Raw genomic sequence first — 24634 nt, forward strand, 5'->3', positions numbered from 1 at the left:
ATGCTTGTATTTTTATTTTGTTTCTTCCTTTTTTTCTATTTTCTGTTCTGCACCTCTATTCCTTCTATGTCTTATACTTTCTCTGTAACTTCTTTTTTCTTATTTTTAATTTATACATTACAAAAAATAAAAATAATTAACACAGGATTAGTCTAATACTGTGCATTGCAATTTCAAATGTGGTAACAATAAGACCGGCTCCAAACAGGTGCATTAATATTTCAAATTCTGAACCGTATCTCCAACAATGTGGCAATTGCAACTAATCCTTATTTAAAAAATTCTTTGAGATGACTCAATATATAAGAAAAAAATGTCTTGTTGAATTTACTTCCTTTTAAGATTTAGAAAAATCAACTAATTTCACATTTCAGTGATTTCCCTTGGTATTCCAAAGGTTGCATAAATAATTAATACCAACTCATCAATTCCTTCAACTTCTTATACAAATGAGTTGCAGCCTTAGGAATCACAACTGAGTCTTCTAAAACTGCTAACAAATTTGGAATTTCAGGAGTAGTAATAGCATCAAGACCAAGCAGTCCAAATAGTATATGCTTATGCTTAGCTGCCAAGAAGCACTGAAATCAAATGCAGATTTTAGTTCAACAAATGTTTTTTAAAAAACTGTTTAAAGTGAAGTGAATTGGCCAATGTATTCTGCAAGGCCCAGTTTATACCCAAAACAGATTTACTGGCTAGTTTTAAACTCAGATTATTCCATAATATGAGCTATTCATAGATAAATTGGATAAAAATCATCACTCCAGCATTTTCCAATGTCTCATGCTGAATTAAATGCAAACATTAGAACTGATTCTCAAAAAATAAGGATCCAACAATTACCAGGATTTTAATGAAGTGAGTTAATAGTATAGAAGGAAGCAAATTCTGAAAATCCTTATTCCAATCAGTGACTGAAATAAAAATAAATTCCCAATTACAATCCCCAAAGTATAGAAAACTTTTCCAGAAGGTGATTGCAATTAAGACAGTAAACATCTCAAAGGATTTATCTACTAGATAAAGATACCTAATAGAATATAAATTCAAATGAAAACAGGAAGATCCTTTAACACATACAGTAAATAAACCTTGAAGCAAAATGCATCTTAATGAAATAAAGAACATAAAAAGTTACACACCATATCCATCTAAGTAAACAAAAACATACAAGTAAGGTATACAATAGAACCATCCCAGACCAAACAAGCAAGCTGAGAAAAAAAAGCGGGGGGAGGGGGAAGAACTTACTTCTGTATGCTCATTACTCAAACTTGTTGCAAAATTTTCCTGACATACCCAAGATCTAATCAGCAAATGACAACAGATTAAACAAACCCCCAAAGAAAGAAAAGAAAAAAAGTGAAAAAGAAATGAATGCTATTTCTTTTTTACCCAGTTAATAGCTTGCAACAGTATCCTAGCTGCTCCAACAACTTATGTCAAATCGAAGATTTTATAGTCTGAAGAAAACCCTGACTTTGGCTCTCCAAGTTGATGTATGGATGTAACTGGAGCGACTTTCCACCAGTCCCGTTACTCGGGGACACTGCTGGGCCAGGGGTAAAGACACTGCAGTATGCCTGCATCTCTTTTGCAGCCTCAGACCCCTCTAGAGAAGGTGGGATCAAAGCTTGCCCTCTTTTGAAGAGCTAAGAGAGGATGATGGGATTAAATGGGTGCCTTCAGTCTTACAGGAGACAAAGGATCTGCTCCACCCTTTAAAAACCTCACAATTTTGCCTGGGAAGGGTGCTGGTCCCATTCCTTTTTGAGCGCAGGCTCTAGCATGCTGTGCAAACCTTGGTGTGGCCTTCACCCAACAGAAGTTGCTGCTCCTGAGAAAGGCTGAAAATAGATCTTTAGATGATTTCAGTGGATATTTTAAGAATTGTATTTCTATTAGGGACGTGCAGAATGGAACCGTTCCTTTGCTCTGTCAACCAACAAACTGGGTTTCTGTATAGTACGAACGCTCTGTTCATCAGTCTAAGGCAGCCTATCAAGGTCCCACATCAATGCACAGAGGTAAAGTACATCCACACAACAGGCAGTGCTGCATTGCATGCCCTTAATTTCTAGATATTTAGGATCCAGCTCATGGAATGCACCTTGTACATGGCCATCGGTGCTCCAACTCCTGAGAACTTTGTTCTTTGTTCTGATAACTTACCTGTGGGGGGCAAGTGAGAAAGAAAGTGAGGCCCACACTCCCCAGACTCTCCTCTACGCCACAGATTTCCCCCCAGGAGTTCTCCTTGCCATTTCCCCCCTCCACCTAAAACACAAATTTATACCAACTTTCTGCTCAAGCCACTGGTGATGATGTTAGTGCCACCTCGAGTTTTTGAACAACGTCCAGAACCACTGGGCATTACCCACTACAGGCGCTGTCTCCACTGTGCCTGTGTCTGCTGTGGAGCCAGTGCCCAGAAGGGAAAGTGCCGAGGTCAGCTCTGCAGGTCCCGCCAACGGCACGGCCACAAGTCCGGAATCCAGCCCTTCTTCTCGCAAGTCTACCTCTCCTGCCCCCCTTGCCCTGCCTTGCTGTGGTTGTCAGAAGCCACACCCTCCCCGCATTTTCTCCCCGTGGTTGACAATTGGGAACTCTCCGGGAACTCAGACTGTGACACCACAGATGCCCGGCTGTCCCGGCTCCTTGAAGCCCCTCTTTGAGTAGCCAAGTAGGGAAAGAAGGGTCCCTGCGACCGGCATTCCCCTTTTTATTGCTATTCAGCTGTTCCAAGCTACTTGTATTCTCCCAGCCCGGTCCACACCCTTGATACCTAAACGGCTGTGAATTATCTTTGCTCACTGAATTGCAGATATGAATCATCCTCCTTCTACAGCACACACAAAATCACGACCCTGATGTGGCTAACATCTGATCTACAAGGGCTCCTTCCGAGATATCTCAGACTCTTTTCTCTCCGTCTGTCCTGAAAAATCCCCGTTTTCATTGATCAAGTGCTGGAGTGGGTATTTCTGGACTTAATCAGTGGCTCAGCTGGAAAGGGACGCATCTAGTTTAGGCCGCAACAGCCAGCTTGTGGAGTATTATGTAACACGATACTGAATCATCACAGAGACGTTCTCTTAGCCAAAGAGCAAACTCTTCTTCCTTCTGTATGCCTGGACTGGGCAGGGAGCTCAGAAGGTGTCACTTTAAACTCCAGCTAATCCCCTCTGATTTTAACTTCAATAGAACCAAGTCTGAAAACAGTCAACCTGGCTGGCTGTAAGGTGTAAGGAATGCGAATCTGCTTCCTGAAACTCAGGATGGGAACATCTTCGATCTGGGGCAGTTATACAAAGGCTGTGGAACCTCCTCAGGTCTGCCAACTGAGATGACCACGTTACTGATTTCTGTTGTTTCTGTTGCCCAGCAGCCCAGGAATCCAGTTCTTGCCAATGTGTCAATGCGCCTGGAAGCTTGTCCAGGTAAAGCCCCAGCATTAGCACAGGGATGGACCAAGGGCAGCTAAAGTGCTTGCTTGCTTGTGAATTTAAAGTGAAGGTGGGAAGCTAATGAAAAAGAAGCGCAGTTACCTAACTTACGAAAGAGAAACTGGCCTCCTGCACTGCACAAAGGAATGTCAACCCCTCCCCGCTACAGGCGAGGGGCAGCCCGGCCCAACCTGGAAATGCAGCAAAGTCGGGCCCCATCTTCCCCAGCAAGTCTCAAGTCCTTTACATGATTCCGGAGTAATTTTTGCTCAGGCCACCCCATGACGGTGCAGGGGAAGGTAAGTATTACCTGGTGACCAGGATCAAAGCTCTGTGAGGCTTCTCTCCTGTAACACAAATATTGAAAGAAGGAAATGCATGACATTTGTGAGGACTGGGCTCTTCTGTCCATGTCCCCCTGTGGCTGCTAAGCGATCCCCTTCCAAGGCATCAGGATCTGTACACAGTGGCATATTTCTGTCAACAAAGCAGTTGTCCTCATCACTGAGCCAAGAGCGGACACTCGCCGGCCTTCTCCTCTCCTCTCCTCTCCTCTCCTGCCCTTCATTCCTTCTCGGTGCCGCTAGTCAGGCAGCAGAAGCGGACCCGGAGCCACCCGCCTGCTGCTATGGCTTAGCTTAAGCCAACCCAAGGAAGTGTCCAGCTAGTTCCACTCTAATGAGGAGCTAAGGGTGGGACTGTGCATTTCTCCCCCCCTCCAAACATACACAGGTCTAAAGAGGCAACCCTTTGGGATGCCTCTGATCGCGCAGAAGAAGGACTCTTGGCTAAGAACACGCGGGGGGGGGGGTGTTGCTTTTTATCCCTCAGAAGCCAGAGGCCGGGAAGTGAAGTGAAAGGGCTTGAAAAATTAGGATTTGGAGCTCTGCTTTACTCCCACCGGTGCCGTCCTTGCATAAAAGGAGGAGGAAGAAGAAAGCCACGCTCCTGTCCCTTTAAGAGGATGGGAGCTTCCATGCGGCAGTATGCGCTGACTGCAGCCCCTCCGTAGCCGGCCCCTCTAATGGCCTCACCGTACTATAAAGATGTGCCTTCACGTAAGGCTCAACCCTGCACTTTGCGGAGGCAACAGCTGGGGAGGAAGTCGAGGAAAGAGACGTTCCTAGCTGAACAAGGCACCGAGGGAATTTGACAGCCACGTCCTTCAAGGAAACACAAGCATCGACGCTCATAGCCCGTTGGGTTACGCGCCTCTTGGGGAATCTCACAAAGGCACATTAAAATGCACCAGAACCTCATTCCTGTTTTCCAGCTACCATCACTGGAACATTTTCAGAGAATTCACAGCTGTTTAATGGCCTGGGCCTCTTTGGATGCTGAAAGGATCCTCTTAAAAGGCACGCTCAGACAAAGCCTCCTCCTTGAGCAGTGTGCGATCAGCCCCCCAAGGGCTTCACAGCTTAGGCTGGGGGGAGGGGGGAGAGCCACTGCCTTCATGAGGGGTTCAGCAGGATCCAGGGGAGGGGAGGGGAGGGGAGGGGAGGGAAATGCTCAGGCATCCTTTCCCCCACGCAGCTCAACACCCGCCCCACTGTAAGGGTGGTGGTGCTGCTGGTGAGGAGGAGGAGAGCAGGACTCACCTTTTAACCTAACAAAAGAAAGTTGGCCAACCCTGTTGGTTTAGAAAGGATGTCCTCCCGAAAGAGAACCACCAGGTCATAGACAAACGGGACATTTCATTGTTGCCGCTGCTGTTGCTATTCCAAATCTTCGTAAGGCTCAGTATAAAGAAAGCCATAACTTTGCAATCTATTAAATCCCCATAGACCGTTTTTCCCCCTTTGCTGCCATCTATGCAGATGTTATTTATCTAACCTGTAAGACTCCCATTTCTACACTGGTCTGCATTGTACTTTAGAACCAGGTCATGTTTCAAGACAATGTAATGATCTGCCTGAGAAAACACACAACACCCAGAGCTGTCACTGCACTTAATGCACAATCTAACTTTAAAAAGCCCATTTGCCTTTCAAAGCCTCCTCCCTTGCCCAAAGTTAGGGCTCAGGGACATTTCACAGCCTTAATCGCCCTCGGTCGCTAAGTTCTCTGCATCAAAGCAAGCTCCCTGACATTTCACCCTGCAGTAGGAGCAAAGTAAAACAAAGGCATCCGTGGGAAGATTTTGCAAATACAAATGAAGGTACCTTTTTCTTACGATCCTTGGATCTCTTCCTGTGCTTCCGCTTTTTCTCATTTTCTTCTTCAGGGTTAAGTTCTAAATCTCTGTTTTTCTTGAGCTGCGATGCTGCGTGAGCCATAATGCATTAAGGACCCCCTTTACCACAATCCTCTCTTGGAATGCACGGTAATATCCCCAGGCCCCTTGAGCCAAGCCCCGGGAAGAACGCTCTCACCACAGCCAGGGAGACATGCAGGATTCAAAGGTCTGGAGGAGGCGGGCAGATCCTGCCAAAGTCAGGCTTTTCCTGCACCTGAGTCTCGACAAAGGAGGACAGCCATTCCCGAGCCTGGGACACCGCGAGGGGGGAGGCGGAGAGAGCGGGCTACGGCTGTGTCCCTCGCCGCCGGCTGGAAGTGCCTAAGTAATTCCTCCGAAGGGGGCACGCTGCCACCCATGGCTCTTCTCAGAGGGACGCCGGAGCAGTCCCCCTCTCCTGCCTGGGCTGCTCCTCCGTAGTCCTCAGGTCTGCTTCAGAAATCCACCTTTCCAGAGCATCGCTGCGCTCTACACCCCCCCACCCAGGTCTGCATGCTGAGCTACTTAACCCAGAAGGAAATGGAGCAGCTCCTACTGTAGATCCTCTGCTGCGAGTGGCAACAAATAAAGAAATAAATGTTCGGGGGGAGGGGGGAGAAAGATTTACCATGGAGACCCTAACTGCCTGGTGGAAAAAACAATGCCTGCATTGCTGGATCAACAGTGCGTCCTTTATGCTGAGTGCTCAGTCTTGCTGCAGGGGACTACAGAAAACATTGTTGTCGTCCCCCTTTTCCAGCACATGCTTATTACAACACAGCTCTGGAGGAGGCAGGAGATGCCATCATGCCGGGCATCAAAGGAGCCTCCAATTCCTTGGACATGTCCTGGCCATGCTCTCCCCGTGACCAAATGGGGAGGGGGAGGGATCCTTCCCTTCCCCAACATGCGGACCCAGCCCCCCTTCCATCCAACCAAGGGTGCAGACTGAGGTTTTTATGTCACCTTGCTATTTTCGCTATCTAAGACCTCAGCAACTGCAGCTTTTGAATATTCATTGTGGGAAGTAACCAGGATTGGAATGAAAGGCCTACAGGGGCACTTGCACCCACAGGGCTCAGAGCAAATCTCCGCTCAATTACACCCATCCCTTCCCACGGCTCTCTCTCATTGCGATGCCTGTGTGTGTGCGCGCAAATGTGCAGTTATTGTTCTCGGGCAAGGCTAGAGGCGAAGCAAATAAGGAACTGGGTTGTCAGACAGATACCGTAATCTTCAGAAAGGGGGCTTTCCATCAGGCCTGGTGGAAGATGCTCTAGGAGCGGTGCTGGGGTCCCAGGCTCTGCAATTCCCCCGGTCCATCCACGTGATTCCATGTGGGTGTGTGGGTGTGTGGGTGCCCCACCCCATCCCCATCAGGGCAGAGGTCCCTCTTCCAGATTTCTGTTTCAATCAGCAGGAGGGGGGAGGCCTGACCCACTTCTCCACCTCCTTCCCAGTGCAATGCAGGCAGTGTGCCTACCCTTCTCCTGGGCGTTGAGGATGGCGTGAAAGGCCGGGCCCAACTCTTTGGTTGCGGAAGCAGCGGGGCTCCATTCAGCCTTTCCAGTGGCCTTCAGAAAGGCTCAGAATTACCCAGTAGTTTTGCGTGATCTTCTTGTCTTTCTTTTTAAAATGTGCGACTTATCCCGAGTAGTCCTAAGCTTCTTTTCTAACATCAGCACCCTCTAAGCAAGGAATAATAATAATGCAGTTAAAACATTTAATAATGCTACAATAAAATCATAATTAAAATGCAGAGGTAAATAAATAAAGTAAACAGCCAGGACAATATTAACATCCAGCAGAGAAAGGCTCAGAACACATATGATCATCTCCAAACCAGTCATGCAATGGAGCCTTCATTTATTATTTATTTATTTATTTATCAAATTTTATCACTGCCCATCTTCCCCCACCAAGGAGGGACTCTGGGTGGTTGGAGGAACCCAATTGGTTAGGATGAGGATTTTCATTGGCTGCTTTTTAATACGCTCCTGCAGGCTCTAGCCCAAAGAAAGGGCAAGAAAAGTCGAGACAAAATGTGGCACATTCTGGGAGGAAACTTAATCAAAGGGGGTCAGACGGCATAGGCCAGGTCAAACTCCCAAGGGGTGCTTCGCTGCAAGGGAAGTTCAGAGGAAGCGCTCTCTCAGAGCTGCTTTGAGGGGCAATTTGGTCTCTTGGCTTGTAACAATGAAACAAAGCCCCCACCTTGCTGCACCTCACTTTGCTTCAGAGCCCCCCTGACCTTTTCTCACAGCCTGTGCAGTGCGAGAGAAGATGGTCTTCTTCAGAGAACATTGGGAGAAGGAGCCAGGAGGAACCCGTACTGAACCTGCTTCCTCAAGCTCTTCACTTTGGTGAAGCGAGTCACCCCGCCTCCATGGCCTCAGCTGCTTCAGCAAGGCAAGCCGAATGCTGCAGACAGAGCAGATTCATTCTCCGTCCTGCTACAGCAGAGGCTGAGACCTTGTGACCCTAGGATTAGATGTAACTCTTGACGAACTTCATCCCTCAGCATTTTTCAAACTAATAATTCAGGACTGTGGCAAAAGCAATCTGTTCTCCTCCAGCAATCTTCTGTGCGGAGAGGAATGGAGAGTATCATGCATATCAGGAAGAGAGGATGAGGGTCCTTGGAAAAGAAAGATTGGGGGCCTCACCCAATTTTGATGCTAATCCCGTCGGCTTGTTTGTCCCTGCCCATAACTGGTGTACAACACTGTTCCCGATGCCCTATTCCTGCACCCACGTGAGACTCAGCTAAAGAGAGGTCATCCCAGGGCCGCAACTGGGGGGGGGCAAGCGGGGCATGTGACCTGGGCGCCACGCTGGGGAGGCACCAAAATGGGCGCAGAATCCATGTTTGCCCCGGGTGACACAGACCCCAGTTGTGGCCCTGGGTCCTCCTAGCCTGGTTCTACAGAGCAGGACTACTATTAATGCAAAGAAATCCCAAGGAAACAGACTCCCATCTGACAGTAGGTCCAAGTCAAGGACTTTCGATGCACTGATGCTTTTTCATGGGTTTGGAGAAGGGGTTTTAGGGACCTGTCACATCACCAGTAGGGCCAAACTGTTAGACAGAGGGAGACATCATCTGGCTGCCCTTCTCAGGGGGCAAGCAGTCAGATTGCTTAATTTACAAGTGTGCATCCATCACAGAAGGAATCATTTCTAGTCCTTTGTCTAGAGGCTCAGGAACAACCCTCCTTACAATCTGTGGAAGAAACCATGATGGGACCATAAGAAATGGGTCACTGCTGCCCTTTTGAGCAGTTCTCCTCCAATCCTTAAAAAAGGCAAAGCCAGAATGAAGCCACCAAGAATGCAAACATATTGTGCAAACATTACAAATAAAAGCAGCAGAAATCTATACATGTTGTCTGCCTCATGGAGATTGTGCCAGTAATTACACTAAACACAAACAAATGCAATTAGTTAATGAATTAATCCCCTGTCCAAAGAATTCCATCTTCCTTCAAGGCTTGTGAGAGTTGGGAATTCCTTTGCCCAATTCCAGACTTGTAACTCTCTCCCAGCCCTTTGAGGTGGGCCAGGTCATGGAGCACACAACATGAGGACAGCTGGGACCCTACTTCATTGTTGTAGGTTATAAGAACAGAGTCTTGAAAGCCTGCCAGCTATTATCCCTCTGCCCCCTTTTACGCCAAACAGAATCAAGGCAAGGTTATTTTGATCCTCCCCCTCCCCCTCCCCCTCCCCTCCCCCTCATCTCTATGCTTTACTTAAAGGTTCTTCAATTTATCTCCATACATCTCTATGCTCTGCGTGTTAGCAAATTTGCTAGGAAAGCATTTGGCCCAGGAGAGATCAGAAAAGTCACACACCAAGCATTTCTATAAAAATAATTTTATTTACAGAAAGCAAACATATTTACAGGCTCTCAGTGAGAGCTGCTTAACTCTCTACATGCCTACACAGAAGGGAAACTAAAACAAGTCCAGGCAAGTTCTTCCCCCCAGGTGCAAAAATTAACATCCAAAGGGGGACAATTAAATTCAACCTCTGCACCCCGCCAAAATGATTAGTTACCATAGTAACTTTAATCTGTAGTAGAAAACATATTAACATTCCCCTTTTTATACTACAGAATAAGAAGCAAACCAATTTCCTTTGTTAACTCTTTGTGTCTTGGTACAGGAAGAGGTTTGGTTAAAATATCAGCAATCATGTCTTTTGATTCACAATATTTCAACATTATTTCTCCTTTGTTTATCATATCTTTGATATATTGATATCTAATATCGATATGTTTTGTCCTATTTTTGCAGGCTTCAGATTTTGCCATAGCAATGCAAGCTTGATTATCCTCATAAACAGTTATAGGCTGGTTCACTTCCATGCCTATGTCTTTTAACAAATGTTTAAACCATACAACCTCATTACAGGTTTGTGTTAGAGAATAAAACTCTGCTTCTGCAGTGGAAAGAGCAACAAGTGTTTGTTTTCTAGAATGCCAGCCTAAGCTAAACCCAGCAAATTGAATTAAAATCGCAGAAGTGGATTTCCTGTCACTGACATCTGCTCCCCAGTCAGAATCGGCAAAAGCCTGCAATTTCTTGGTTCCAGAGGCATTTAGCTTCAGGCAATAATTCTTTGTTCCTTGCAAATACCTCATTAACCTCTTCAATGCTGCTTTTCCAGTAGATGTAGGCTTCTCTGTCTACTTAAAATGGACACAGAATTTGAGATATCTGGGCGAGAATGATTTGCAATGTAGAGTAAACTTCCAATTGCAGATCTATATTTCTCTGCCTCAGTTAATTGAGTTTCTCCTATATGTTTCTGAAAATCTGTTATCATCGGAGTAGAGACTGGTTTACAGCCTTGCATATTAAAATCCTCTAGGAGCTTTTGAATTTTACAACGCTGGTTTAACAGAAAGCTACCATCCTTCTCCCTGTGTATTTCCAAACCTAGGTAATTTGTTACAGTTCCAAGGCTTTTTAATGTGAAATGGCTTTTCATGCAGGCTTCAAAATCAAGCCTTTGTTTTTCTGTTGGTGTGAACAGCAGCAAATCATCAACATAAATGCACAGATACATGATTAGTTACCGTAGTAACCTTAATCTGTAGTAGAAAACATATTAACACTGGGATCATTATCATCTGCATTCGGTCCGCTCTAGCAGGTGACCCAAACACCAAGTCCTCTGTGCTGAATCAGATGCACATCCAACTTTGAAAATGGCTCAGATTTTCGGAGCAAATACTCATCAAATCCAAATAACAGAAGACTTGTGAAAAGACGATCATTTCAATGCGTTCCACTTCAAGCATATTTGGACCAAAGCGATTACTTATCTGGTCAACCCATTCCTGTGAATGGCCATGTGGTACCAAACAGCACAACAAATAGCGTCTTGTCCAAATAAGAAACCCAAAGGGGATTTTTCTAGACTCTAGAAAGTGAATGCAAGGATTTTTCCCAACTCTCCAATGGCAACATTTCAATGAAGCACAACAACTGTCCAAATTCTTCTTCCCCAAGGCTGACTACCCACATTTTAATACTGGTATCTAATCCAGGTCAAGGAATGAATGAGCATGTAACAAAAGATCCCTTGCCAATAGCTACGTGGCTCCTGGCTCCTGGACCAGTAAATGAAACGGGAAGCTTTCCCCACTCCCAGCTGAGTGTTATCCCAGATTTCTCCCCTCCGAACCAGCCACAGCACAGTGTACTCAGGAGGAACAGGAAGTTAGACTGGAGGCAAGAACTGAAAAGTGTTTTGACACATCTACAAGCAAATCCAGTAGGAAAGGTTGATTTGGGGAAGAATATGATGGATACAGGTAGCTCCTACAGGGACCACATCTCATTCCTAATCCAGCCATTATTGCTTCTGGAGGGGTTAACCAGTTCCTTCTTAGGTTTTGCAGGTAACTTTTATATTTCTCAGGTTTTGCAAAATGGTAAAAATAAGTAAAGGTGAAAAAACAACTCTGATGATAGGGTGCTTGTTCCCAAAGGGCTATTGCATTCACTATAGAGTAAAGGTAAAGTGCATGACTCAATTGTGCATTTAACAGTTGCGTATTTAACAAGGAACTTCACTGAACAGTTTCTACCTCTAATCTTAGTTAAATAACTTACATGACACCAGTTTTTGGGAACTTGTATGTGTTGCACTTAAAAATGAAATGTATGAAGTGGGCTTGAGATCCTGCAATTTTTGAGAGAATAGTCAGCTCTGCTTCAGAGCGTTCATGTTTATTAGAAAAGGAGGAAAAACTAGAAGACATGATGTCCAGTAAAGACATCTTGTATTGGGGAGATGTCTTGTTCTACTGCAAAAGGCATTCTTCTGAAGTTGGCCATCATGTAGCATCAGGCAAAACATTTATAATGGGTAAGTAATGACTGGCAGAAATATAAACAAACAAATAAATATCAAGCTTGTCTTATCCAGCTCTAAAAACAGACAGATCAAAACGAACAGGACAAAAGTCAATCTTCTCACCTATTTATTATATTTAAATTCCTGGTTACTGAACTATTTTCACTTGAAGTTGCTTTTACATATTCAGAACAGAAAAGCTTACATTTTTTTAATGTTTTCAAGGGACAGTTACCAGCCTTGTTTGTTTTAAATCTGCTCACTGTGTGATTCACAAAGTCAACAACAGCCTGACCAGCTTCCTAGTTTTCTGCTTCCTAAGACCACAAAGAGAGGGCCTGGAAGTAGGGGAGGCAGGGTAGAGGAGAGAAATCCTCTTCTGGGGGAGATGGGTGGTGGCTAAATATGAGTAATAAATAAATAAATAAATCCACACAGAATTTCTGTTACAAAAATCTAAATGAAATGAATGTAAGTCTGAACTGCAGCTTCAGCATTAAAATCTGAGATTTAGACACATTAAGAGAAGATGGATCGATCAAAGGCTGTTGAATATGACCAGTGAAATCCAAAGCAAAAATCATGGAATTGCCTCAATCATGTTTCTCACTGTCACTCAGCTTTGCTGTTTTCCAGATGTTTCTTCTGTTCTACAAGCCATGTTCTGAAGCCCTTGAACTCTATTTCAGGGGAAATTATTTATTTATTTGATTTTTATCCTGCCTTTATTATTCTTGGTGGGACGCGGTGGCGCTGCGGGTTAAACCGCTGAGCTGTCGATCGGAAGGTCGGCGGTTCGAAACCGCGCGGCGGGGTGAGCTCCCGTTGCTCGTCCCAGCTCCTGCACACCAAGCAGTTCGAAAACATGCAAATGTGAGTAGATTAATTGGTACCGCTTCGGCGGGAAGGTAACGGCGTTCCGTGAGTCATGCTGGCCACATGACCCGGAAGTGTCCTATGGACAACGCCGGCTCCAAGGCTTTGAAACGGAGATGAGCACCGCCCCCTAGAGTCGGACACGACTGGACTTTACGTCAAGGGAAACCTTTACCTTTACCTTATTATTCTTATAAATAACTCAAGGCAGTGAACACGCCTAAGACTCCTTCCTCCTCCTCTTTTCCCCACAACAACAACCCCGTGAGGTGGGTTGGGCTGAGAGACAGGGACTGGCCCAAGGTCACCCAGCCGGCTTTCGTTCTCTCCTTAAGGCCTTTTTTCATCAAGTAATTGCTCTGCAAGCAACAGCATTCACAACTTGATCAACAGATCATCAGAAAAAGGAATGACCAATGATTGAAATCAGTCTGTGAACAAAATAATTTATGTTTATTATTTTGCATGCAGGGAATGTCCTAACAGCCAGGAACCACGCTGAGACAAGAATAGGTCTCTAGTGTTTTATTACTGCTACATGACAGAAAATCCTAACAAACTGAAGAAGCGTGGGAAAAACCCAGACAGATAAACCCCAAAGACTAAGGCGGGCCCGATCTGTGTCTCTTTGAATGGCCACCTAATTCCTCAGTACTACGCATGCGCTTTACAGCCTGGATGGGAGCCCCCTGCTCGCCATCCTCACTCATGACAGGGAAGCCCCTTTCAGGCTCTGCCTCTGAGCTGCTAGAGCAATCTGGTTGGCTCAGAATTCGCATGCCAGATGATACAGACATTTTCACTAAGCCAACAAAGTCATTATTTATTTATTTATTTATTTATTATTTTATTTATTTATCAAATTTTTATCACCGCCCATCTCCCCCACAAAGGAGGGACTCTGGGCGGTTTACAATAAGAACGGAGTTAAAATTCAGCCAATTATAAATACAATAAACACAATAAGAGTAAAAAGAATCTAGATGGCAGAAAGTTCTCAGTCAGTCCATGAGTATAACGGGCCCTTTTAGAATCCTTCTGTGGTGCTAGCCAGCCCCAGGAGTGGTCAGTCCCCTTCCCGTTCCAGGCCTGCTGGCAAAAGTAGGTTTTAGTTTTTTACGGAAGTCCGGGAGCGAGGGGGCCTGTCTCACCTCTGAGGGAAGAATGTTCCAAAGGGCAGGAGCTACTACAGAGAAGGCCCACTTCCGAGACCCCGCCAGATGGAATTCTCTTGCGGACGGGGTCCGTAGCATGCCCTCTCTGCATGACTGGGTGAGGCGGGCCGATGTGATGGGGATGAGACGGTCCCTCAGGTAACCTGGACCCATGCCATGTAGGGCTTTAAAGGTCATAACCAACACCTTGAATTAGACCTGGAAGCAGACTGGAACCCAGTGCAGCTCACGCAACAAAGGTGTTACGTGTGCAAACCTTGGAGCACCCAAGATTGTCCATGCAGCCGCATTCTGGACCAGCTGTAGCTTCTGGATATTCTTCAAGGGTAGCCGCATGTGGAGCGTGTTACAGCAGTCTACATGGGAGATTTCCAGGGCATGAGTGACCATTCGAAGGGCCTCTCACTCCAGGAAAAGGCGTAACTGGCGCACAACCCAAAGTTGAGCAAAGGCCCTTCTGGCCATGACTGCCACCTGCTCTTCGAGCAGGAACCATGAGTCCAAGAGAACCCCCAAGTTATGCACCGGGTCTGTCTGGGATAGTAGACCCCATCCAGAACCAAAGATGACAATTTCCCAGATCCCGAGGAGCCGTTAATCTACAGCCACTCCACCTTACTTCACCTGGGATGGAGATATATAATTGAGTATCATCAGCATATTGATGATACCTCATCCCATGGTGATGGATGATCTCGCCCAGCAGTTTCATGTAGTTGTTAAAAAGGAGCGGAGAGAGTACCAAGCCCTGCGCACCCCACAAAGAAAGGGCCGTGGGGCTGATCTCTCCTCTCCTATCAACACCGATTGGGACCGGCCCTGGAGGAAGGAGGTGAACCAGCGCAAAACTATGCCACCCACCCCCAACTCCCTGAGCCACTCCGAAAGGATACCACGGTCGATGGTATTGAAAGCCGCTGAGAGGTCAAGAAGAGCAGGATGGATGCACTGCCTCCATCCCGCTCCCGCCAGAGGTCATCCATAAGTGCAACCAATGCCGTTTCTGTCCCATAGCCAGGCCTGAAACCTGACTGGAAGGGGTCCAGATAATCCGTTTCATCCAGAAGCTTCTGGAGCTGCAACGCCACCACTTTCTCAACCATCTTCCCCAAAAAGGGGAGGTGGGAGACTGGATGAAATTTGTCCAGCACTGTGGGGTCCAGTGATGGTTTCTTGAGGAGGGGGTGCACCAGCACCTCCTTAAAGGCAGCCGGAAACACCCCTCTCTCACACATATTATGTTGTGTTCTTTGTAATGGAGACTCCCGTTACCATCTCAACTGCTGTCGGCTACAAAGACACACCCATGGAGGGCGTTCTTATGTGAGTAATCAAGAGACAGGCCGCTACTGCTGCTGCTGCTGCTGCTGCTGCCTTCTTTTTAAAAAACTTTCTGGTGTTGTTTTACCCAACTACTAACTGGACACAATCCTGTCTAGTTCTGGGGCCACCAGCCAAAGTCAGATAGGTGCGGCCACCAGCTGTGAAGTTGCTCTGGTCTAGGAGACTTTTTTGCTATCCCAGTGCCTTACGTGCATGTCGTTTATTTAGGATATATGTATGTAAGTGACAAACAGAAAGCTGTTATCACTGAATAAGAATCTTGTTATCATCAGTAGGATCAGTAAATTAATCCAGTGAAAGCAAATATATCTGGGTATGATGCTGAAGCAAGGAACTGCAGCCAGAAAAATCCAAATCAATTGTAGCAACTTCCCCATCAGCTACAATGGTGTTGGTTTCAGACAACAGGAGCATACAAAATATAGCTCAAGCAGATATATGCAACTGATTGAATCATAAACTATAAATCAGGCACACCACTTATCTCAGTAGCCTCCAAGCTGCAGTCATGCCTCAAGGTCATCTGATGTTGCTTTCGAGACAGTAGAAAGGCTGATGATGTCTATTCCTAAAGTAATTATTGAGCAAAGTTCCCTAATACTACGAATTTCTGATAAAGTAAAGCACTTTTTTCTCAGTGTCTGTCATTCCCTGGATGTATATTTGCTTTGAAAAGGTTTATTGCAGCTTCTTGAGTCTATAGGACTGACCCTTTAGCATTAGAAAAGAAAAAAAAATCAAGCAGCTAGGGAAGACACAAAATGGAGACTGGCCAAGCTGCAACATCGGCTAGCTGAATAAAATGTATTAAACCATCTATGTTGCCAATATGTGGTTAGCAACTTTGAGAGCAAGAAAATGCCTTATTTAGGTAAGTCTGTTGAAAGTAGGAAACGCTTATGTATTTATTTATTTATTTGCTGGGGCTTATGGTATATGCAACTCCAGTCCAGCAGGACTCAGAGTGGCTGATATTCTCCACCTATAACAAAGCTGATAACCAATACAATAAAATAACAAATGGCAGCAAGAAATAGTAGCAAAAATTACTCAGAAAGAAAGTAGAGCCACTAAGAAAAACATCCAGTTGCAACCCAGGGTGAGGATTCCAGCTTATTCCGGTTTCCCTTCCTCGGGCTATGAGCTACCCCAAAGATGTGGGGCTGCAGCAGAGACGTTTGACTCCATTTCTGATGACCATCCCTATGGGGAACGTCCTGTCTCCCTTCTTAGTCATCAGCCTTAGAGATGGGCTCGGCCTGCAGTGCCCCAAACTCCAGCTCATAGTCCCAACTCATCTAAATGGGACCTCAGTGGGGAAGATGACTAAGGCGGTGGACCGAGAAAGCAGAAGTTCTAATCCTCAGAGTGACTTTCCTCTAGGACCCAACCGACCAGTGAAGCCTCTGCAACAAATCACTGAGCATTTTGATTTAACACAGAGGGGGCTATGCATATAACAGGGATGTGTGTATGTGTGTGTGTGTGGAATCTAGCTCCTCTTCCTTCCAGGCTGCCTGCTCCCAAGGTCACAGCCTGAATCTAAAGCAACATTCAGCACTGCAGAGAGGTATGTCCAATGGCCTCATCTTCACATGGTGGAGGATTTCAGGTGCATGCAAAGGGCCTTTGATTCCTTCAGCCCACATTCCCAACTAATTGCCATACTGGTCCTTTAATGTTAGGCAAGCTTCTGCCAAGCACCTTCACATATTTGCTTCTCTGCTCATAGCCAATATATACAAGGAGGAGGAGGAGGAGGGGGAGGGGGGAGGGGAGGCTCATTTGTGCCCACTGAAAGCTTAGTACAGTAGACTTTTTTAAAAAGTCATTAGTCATTTGTGGTCATCGTAGAAATGGAACATGTCATTTAAAAGCAGGTGCATCATTTTAGATCCCAGGAACCATGGAGAAGAATGTAGTCATTGCTGGATGATCTGAAATGTTTTAGAATATGAGCTGGAGTCACTCAAATATATTTTCCCTAAAAATCCCTTTTGAAAATGTTGATGCTAAATATCTCCCAAATGTTCAGAACTTAACCAACCAGTCCTTTGAAGTTTAAACTTAACCCTCCCTGCCCAGGAGCAACAGTCCGTAGGCAGCTCAGGTCTCTGTGGGGCAATGTTCAGGCGACCCTTTCCAGCCTGGGGGTGGAACCATGCCTCTGCAAGCTTCTAACTGGCAGGGCCTGAAAATGGTGTCCCGGGAGTCCTGGAGGGCATCCGGCCTCCTGCCTACGCCTTGGGGCTGTGCAAAGATTTGACACCTAGACAGACAGGCGGTCCTCAAGGTACAGAAGCTCACCCAGACTTAGAGGATGTTCATAGCATGCTGTGGGGTAAAAGCCCGTGGTCCAAAATGGCAGGAACAAACATGACTTTTGGAAAAGTGCCCATTTCAGATGGAGGGTCTAAGCCTCTTTACACGGGCAGCTGGATGCTGACTCAGGAGTCCTCTCCAGATGAAAAAAAACTCCTGACTCCTCAAAACTCCTCAGCAGGGGAGCTTTGTTGCCTGGGAAAAATTGGTGTCAGGCAACAGCCTGAAAGCTTCCCTTCCAGTGGACCGATCTGTCAGCAAACATCATAGTTTGCCGGAGCACATTCCAGCCCACATGTTGACCCTGTGCCCACTGCAGGGAGCCACATCGCTTGTCCTACAATCAAAGTGAAGGGGAGCATGAAGGGATGATGACTCTGGAGTTATTTCACAGGCCAAGCTGGCCAGATGTTCAACAACTGGATCCTGGGGAAAAGAACAGGGGCACTGGGGCACCCGGGCTGAACAAACCCTGAAGCCAAAAAGTATTACTGCAGGAGCTCCAAAGCTAGAACATTTAGTTCTTTACTGCTTCAAACACTGTGTATGTCAGTAATGGGGCAACAGCCTTTAAAAATCACACCATGATTCATGCAAGGCAGATGCATTTTCAGCAGCAGTATACAAAACATTTCGATTTGAACCATCTCAAACCCAACACATCCCATTTGGGGATTTTGTGAGCTTCTGAAGCCGTCCATTTCACCCTTGGGGCACCTGTTTCACATTCAACAACAGGTCATTCTGAACTTGAAACAGTTAAAAAAAAAAACCTCAGGATGTTATAAACCGAATTTTTTTCATACACCTCTCATTTGTGGTAAGACACATCCTCTTTCCTTCTGAAGGGAACATGGCTTCCAAGATGGCTTCTGTCAAAATACACATGTACATGGGCTAAAAAAGAAGAAGGAATGTGGCCCCCTTCCATCAGAACTACTGTTTTATTTGCATGCAGATGTATGACTCCTGAATCCATTAAAATCCACATAATTAAATGACTGTTTGAGCAGAAGACAACTATAATCCTCAGAATGTGTTTGCTTGCTCTCTGGGGAATCCCTGAGGGAATCACCTTGGAAGGGAGTTCTCAGAGCCATAAATCAGGAAGCATGAACCAGTGAGGGTGAGGAATGGCTCTGTTTACAAGGGTGAATCTGAAGAGCACAGCAAAAACGTTTAGAGGGGCAGGTCATGGATCGTTTCCATAGCAACTGGATATGCATCCTTTTTAAAAGTAATGCAGCTTGTGGCAAGTGATAGTTGGAATGAATAAAATGAACTTGGCTACAGACAAGTTGAGAAGTAGAAAAAATTATTTATAATCTGTGCCCATGGGTAGAGCTCCGTGCTGTTCCTTTGGAGCCCAGAATGGCCCTCCAGAGCGGCTGGACAGTGCTCTCAAGCAGGCTGACCTCAGCAGAGCGGGAAGGCAGGAGGCTGCATGCCCAGAAGACCGCCAGGTCCTGGCAAGAGATCTGCTGCTTGCCAGGAACACCGACAGCAGATGCCAGGGGAGGCAGGGCCAGCTGTCTGAGAACATCTCTGTGCCTTGAAGGACTCCTTGAGTTGGTCGTCACTAGTTTAGTCAAGTAGTTGGTACGTAACTGAACATCCCCTCTTTCCATGGTGGATCAGGAGTCAGGTTCGAGAAAAAGCTCTACTTATTCCTGAGGATGTATATTGAGGGTTAATATATATTTAGGTTTAAGTACCACCCAGATGAGCAAGAGATGGAACGGCAACTAGATGACCATGTGTCCATCGCAGAAAAAGCAACAGCAATCCCAGTGCAGTCCATTCAATCCCATTTAAGGCTGGTAGGATAGTCAGCTCTAGTTCACAGCTAGCCAACCAGCTTCGCTTTCCCAAGACTGAAGAGATTCCTTAAGCAGGTAATGAAACATCTGCAAATGAAACACCAAGCCCAGAGGACAACCCTAACCCAACACTCCAGCCCCAAGCAACGTGCTTCCTACAAGTGCAATGTGTATTCGATTCACATTGGCAGGTACACTAATTTTTAGCAGATTTTAGCCTTTTTAGCCCATTTTTGGCCCTTTTTAGCAGATCCAGTTTGGGGACGCTTGCTAATAGAGAGCACCAGGTCCTCTCAGGGGGCACCTCCAGCAGGCTTTCAAGATTCTGTTATTTTACCCTGCAACAGCCAAACAGAGTTCCTGAAATCCTTGCACAGTCTGACAATCCCGGTCTGAAAATTATTTAAACACTTGATTAGCAATAAGGTGATCTAAAGAACTAATGCTTTTATATTAATATTGTATTATAATCTTATGTTATAGTAAAAGGAGTATTAGTTCTTTAGATCATCTTATTGCTAGTCAAGCTTTAAAATCACCTGATGTCCTGCAAGAAGAACCTGGATAATCTAAAACAGCAGAATAGCAGTATATTCAACTGAAACATTTCACAATTTGGTCTCGAGGCATGAGAAGAACCTGAATTACTATTAGTACGACAACGTGTCTTCGATTATTCCGAATCTCCTATATTAGTATTTTCAAGCTAGACCTCGGTGGAATTTTGGAACAGATAACAGGGATACCTCATATTTTCCAGTAAATGGTTAAGGACCTTAAAGAATATTGAAAATACTTTTTTTCTGATCCCAAAAGGAAAGTAATTCAGATGTTTACATGTTTACTGGACACCTCAGAGCAGTGTTTCTCAACCTTGGCAACTTTAAGATGTGTGGACTTCAACTCCCAGAATTCCCCAGCCAGCCTTGCTTGGAATTCCTTGCTGGCTGGGGAATTCTGGGAGTTGAAGTCCACACATCTTAAAGTTGCTGAGGTTGAGAAACACTGAACTAGATTGTTGTGCCCACAACTCTCTTACTAGATGACTGATTTATTCATTCGTGATGTGTAAGATCCAAATCAAGTATTGCACTGGGGTTGAAAATGCTACTATTCACATTAAAGCACATTTTATTTTGGTAGCTGACTATATAGAGAAGGCCAGAAAATAAATCTATGCCACAAACATCAGGAACAATAAATTGTATGAGCTAACTTCAAAAAATATTGTTAAAGGCCCTACTGACTAATCTCAGGAATGCAAGATACTCAAGTGAGGCAGCCTTCAAGGTATTTCCTTCATATTGGTCAGATAGAAAGAAGGCATCCTAAAGTGCACCAGACCAGCCTGGCATTTTTTTATAAAAGGAAACATGCATCTCAAATTGCTGTCTTCCTTGAGGAACTGCTGGCCAGAGCACATTCAAATAAGCCAAAGGCATCACTCTGCAATATTTCAGCAGAATGAGCTGATTTAAGTCCCCAGCTGGTCAAGGCTGTAAATCTGTGCACCTAAGTGGATTGATCACGTTATTGTCTTTCGATCAATTCGGCAATCAATGCTGAGCATCCTCAGTCTACTCTCTGATTCCTCTGGGCCATAAGTCATTGAGCGTATAGCTCCATATTGGCACCATGTCTCTAAAATACGTTTCCAGAATGAAGAAAAATTATCTTCCAAGCCCCCAAGCACTAATGAGGTTTCTTCTTATTTTTTGTAGTGTCGCCTTTGAAAAGGGACAGTAATGGGTTCTCATCATCTCTCAAAATCAAAAGACAAGTGAAGACTGTAATGTGATAGGTAGGTAGGTAGGTAAGTAGATGATAGATAGAGATTTTAAAAAGCATCACAGGCAAATCCTATCTCCACCCCAAAACAAACAAACAAACAAAAACTATTCCATGGGGCAAATGGCCACCCAAAATTGCCCACCCCTACAGTAAACAACAACAGGGTATGTTTGTTTTTGGCTTAGCATAATGGGGTATCATTTGCAAGCCAGGCCACTGTTCAACAAACTATGATTGTTCAGTAAACCATGATTCAAAACTCGGTTGTATGTGATGAGTAAATTCAGCCACATACAATGTAAGTAAACCCAGAACATAATTCTCTGGGAACTGCACACTTCAAGGGAAGATTGCTAAACCACTGCTCAGGGATCCCTGATTGAGAGATCCCTGGATCCAGTTTCCAAAGAAGTCCCAGGTTTTCTACGAATATAGCCAAGGTACTGTTCCTAGAAATGGGGTGTTCCCAAATAGGTTTAGATCTGCCTAAAACAACACAAGGTGCCTCTCCTTTATCCAGTATACAGCTATATGTTTGGGCCCCTTCCCATCAAAGCCAGATGGCAGGCGAGATCCTAAATTCATCAGGCAAATCCAAATCCTAAAGGCACTCTGAAGTCCAGTAGGAGAAGTCCTCACTTTTGAAACAAGAAGGATCCAAAGTTCATGGGGCAAGACACATTAACTGTCTGATCTGGGTGGGGATCATGGTTCCCGAGATGCCCTCATGGCTAAGACCCTGATCCCAAGCACGCATGGCTGGACTGTACTCAACAAGGCCCTTAAATACAGGGTATCCCCCACATTTATCTTTGCACAGCCTGCACTAATTACCTGCATTCCTCCTCTGTTCCTTGATGGTGCTGCACAGAGTCATTGAGAGTCAAGTGGCACACAAGTTTAATACATCATCATCATCATCATCATCCTCATGCAGCTGAGACACAACCTAATGCAGGTGACATTCACCACAACTGTCCTTGTAGGATTATTCTTCTCCATGTAGCTCAGTTCTTATTCTCTTTCTTTCTTGTGGGGCTAGCAATGGTTTGCAAAAGTCAGGCGACACCTTCTTCTCATTATTAATTGTTTCAGGCTTGGTTTCTCTGTATTTCAAATGCAGTACCTGTGTTTTGCTGGACTGGGGCCACAAATAAGGGAAGGGAGGGGAGGGGAGGAGTGCAGTCTAAAACCAGGATTTTCAGCCCTGGCCTATGGGGTGATAAACAGTAGAGGCTGCTAATGGTTATATCTGGTCTGAAGTTTAATATGGACTATTTTACTACTCTGGAGCCCAATCCAGAATCTCTGATTGGGGTAGCATATAAATACAGTAAAGAAATAAATAACTGGTCAGCCGTCACCGCTCTGTCTCTGAACTAAAAATGCATCACTCCAGCATCCACTGTACTTTCTGCAGTGCCAAATCATTAACTTTCTGAAAAGACATGCTCAAGTAAGATTACCTTTTGCATGCTGCATTTCTTACCCAACTGAACCTAGAGCATTGCCATCTTGTGGTCTGAGATGAGAAAAGCAACCAAAAGGACTTCAGGAAATAAAAGGAATGTAGAAAATGATACCAAAAACAAGGAGGAGCAGAAAGCAACGTTGCCAAGAAAAGGACACGGACGTGTCCATCCATGAACGCACCTGCTTGGTGGAACAAAATAATCCTCCATATTCTTGATGGGCTAAGGGTGACATTACATCTAGAAACAGCACGGCCATCTTGCCATCTTTAAAAGGGAGAGGGAGGAGCCGGAGCAATCCTCCCCCAGAAATCCCTTAAACATGGGGTTGTCTTGTCACTAGCTCCACAGATAATATGGGATTTAGGGTGGAGACTAATACAAATCCCTCCTGTCATTTAGTTGGAAGGGAAGAATATTCATTATTGCAGGTTTAGCAAGAAAAAGAAAGAGAACAGAATAGAGGTTGGTGCTGGATAACCAGGAAACAGAGTGCTGAGAATCTGAGAAACCAAATCCAGGATCCCCAACATTAAAGAAGTAGAACATCACATCTTTCTGAAACTATCTTTCAGGAACATGAATTCATTCTGTCTTGTCCTGTCCTGTCCTGTCCTATCCTATCCTATCCTATCCTATTCTTGAAGTTTAGTTTGTATGAGATGTTACCATTATAATCAAAACTCTTAATTAAATTATATATTTAAAAAACTGAGAAGATGGAGCAATAGATGGTCTGTATGGCTGGATTTAATACGTTAAAGGATTGAGCTAGTTCTATATTAATACTCTATGGATACATCTTTAGTTTCTTCAAATGTCACTTATTTGTTGTTTGTTGTTTATTCGTCCAGTCACTTCGGACTCTTCGTGACTTCATGGACCAGCCCACGCCAGAGCTTCCTGTCGGTCATCAACACCCCCAGCTCCCCCAGGGATGAGTCCGTCACCTCTAGAATATCATCCATCCACCTTGCCCTTGGTCGGCCCCTCTTCCTTTGGCCCTCCACTCTCCCCAGCATCAGCATCTTCTCCAGGGTGTCCTGTCTTCTCATTATGTGGCCAAAGTATTTCAGTTTTGCCTTCAATATCATTCCCTCCAGTGAGCAGTCTGGCTTTATTTCCTGGAGGATGGACTGGTTTGATCTTCTTGCAGTCCAAGGCACTCTCAGAATTGTCCTCCAACAGTCACTTATTTACTTACTATTTTGTATGCTCTTTTTTGACCATATTAGCCATGTTATATTTTTGGTTGTACTTCATCATATCTTCTAGCTGTTATACTTTACCAATAAAATACGTAAATGTGAATTACACTAGACACTGGCCAAAAGCCAGAGTCTTCTGCATCCTTGTGCTGCCATCCAGTGATGGTCTGCTTTTTTGCAGCCCAGGCACAGCCTCGTAAGGTCCACACCAGTTCCAGCGTTTGGTTCCCAGGTAGAACGTCTCTTTGAAACTGATCCAGAAGAAGAATTCCTGCTCTAAGAAATCCACTCATTCAGTGAAGGCTACTCTTAAAGCAGATGTGTCACACGTATGAATTTGTCTCAGATTCAACTGATGCCAAAACAAATGTCAATCTGATAGAACAATCCCTTTTTATTCACCAAAACAGGTTTATTTACAAAATAAAGTTTATTATTGACAGTGAGTTTATGTCACAAAAAAAATCTCCCACCCTCCTAAGTTGCTCTTCTGGTACTTTAAGGATTCTACTTTTTCCTAGATATGTTTACTTTCCTTCCACCCAATTGCCACAGCTCTCTTCTTATCTGCAAGTTCTTACTTTCCTTTT

The 24634-nt window shown here is 45.0% G+C and overlaps 1 protein-coding gene across 1 annotated transcript in view; it reads right to left on the reverse strand.

Annotated features, from left to right (window-relative positions):
- ANK3 (ankyrin 3) overlaps positions 1 to 5758 on the reverse strand; it is a 182533-nt gene extending 176775 nt beyond the window's left edge. Inside the window, exon 1 of the mRNA XM_063307756.1 lies at positions 5615 to 5758. Within this exon, the coding sequence (XP_063163826.1) occupies positions 5615 to 5728 (114 nt within the window). The 5' untranslated portion in view covers positions 5729 to 5758. The remainder of the gene's footprint in view (positions 1 to 5614) is intronic.
- Positions 5759 to 24634: the final 18876 nt, after the last annotated feature.

The sequence above is a fragment of the Candoia aspera genome, chromosome 6, assembly GCF_035149785.1.
Source record: "Candoia aspera isolate rCanAsp1 chromosome 6, rCanAsp1.hap2, whole genome shotgun sequence".
NCBI classification, from domain to species: domain Eukaryota; kingdom Metazoa; phylum Chordata; class Lepidosauria; order Squamata; family Boidae; genus Candoia; species Candoia aspera.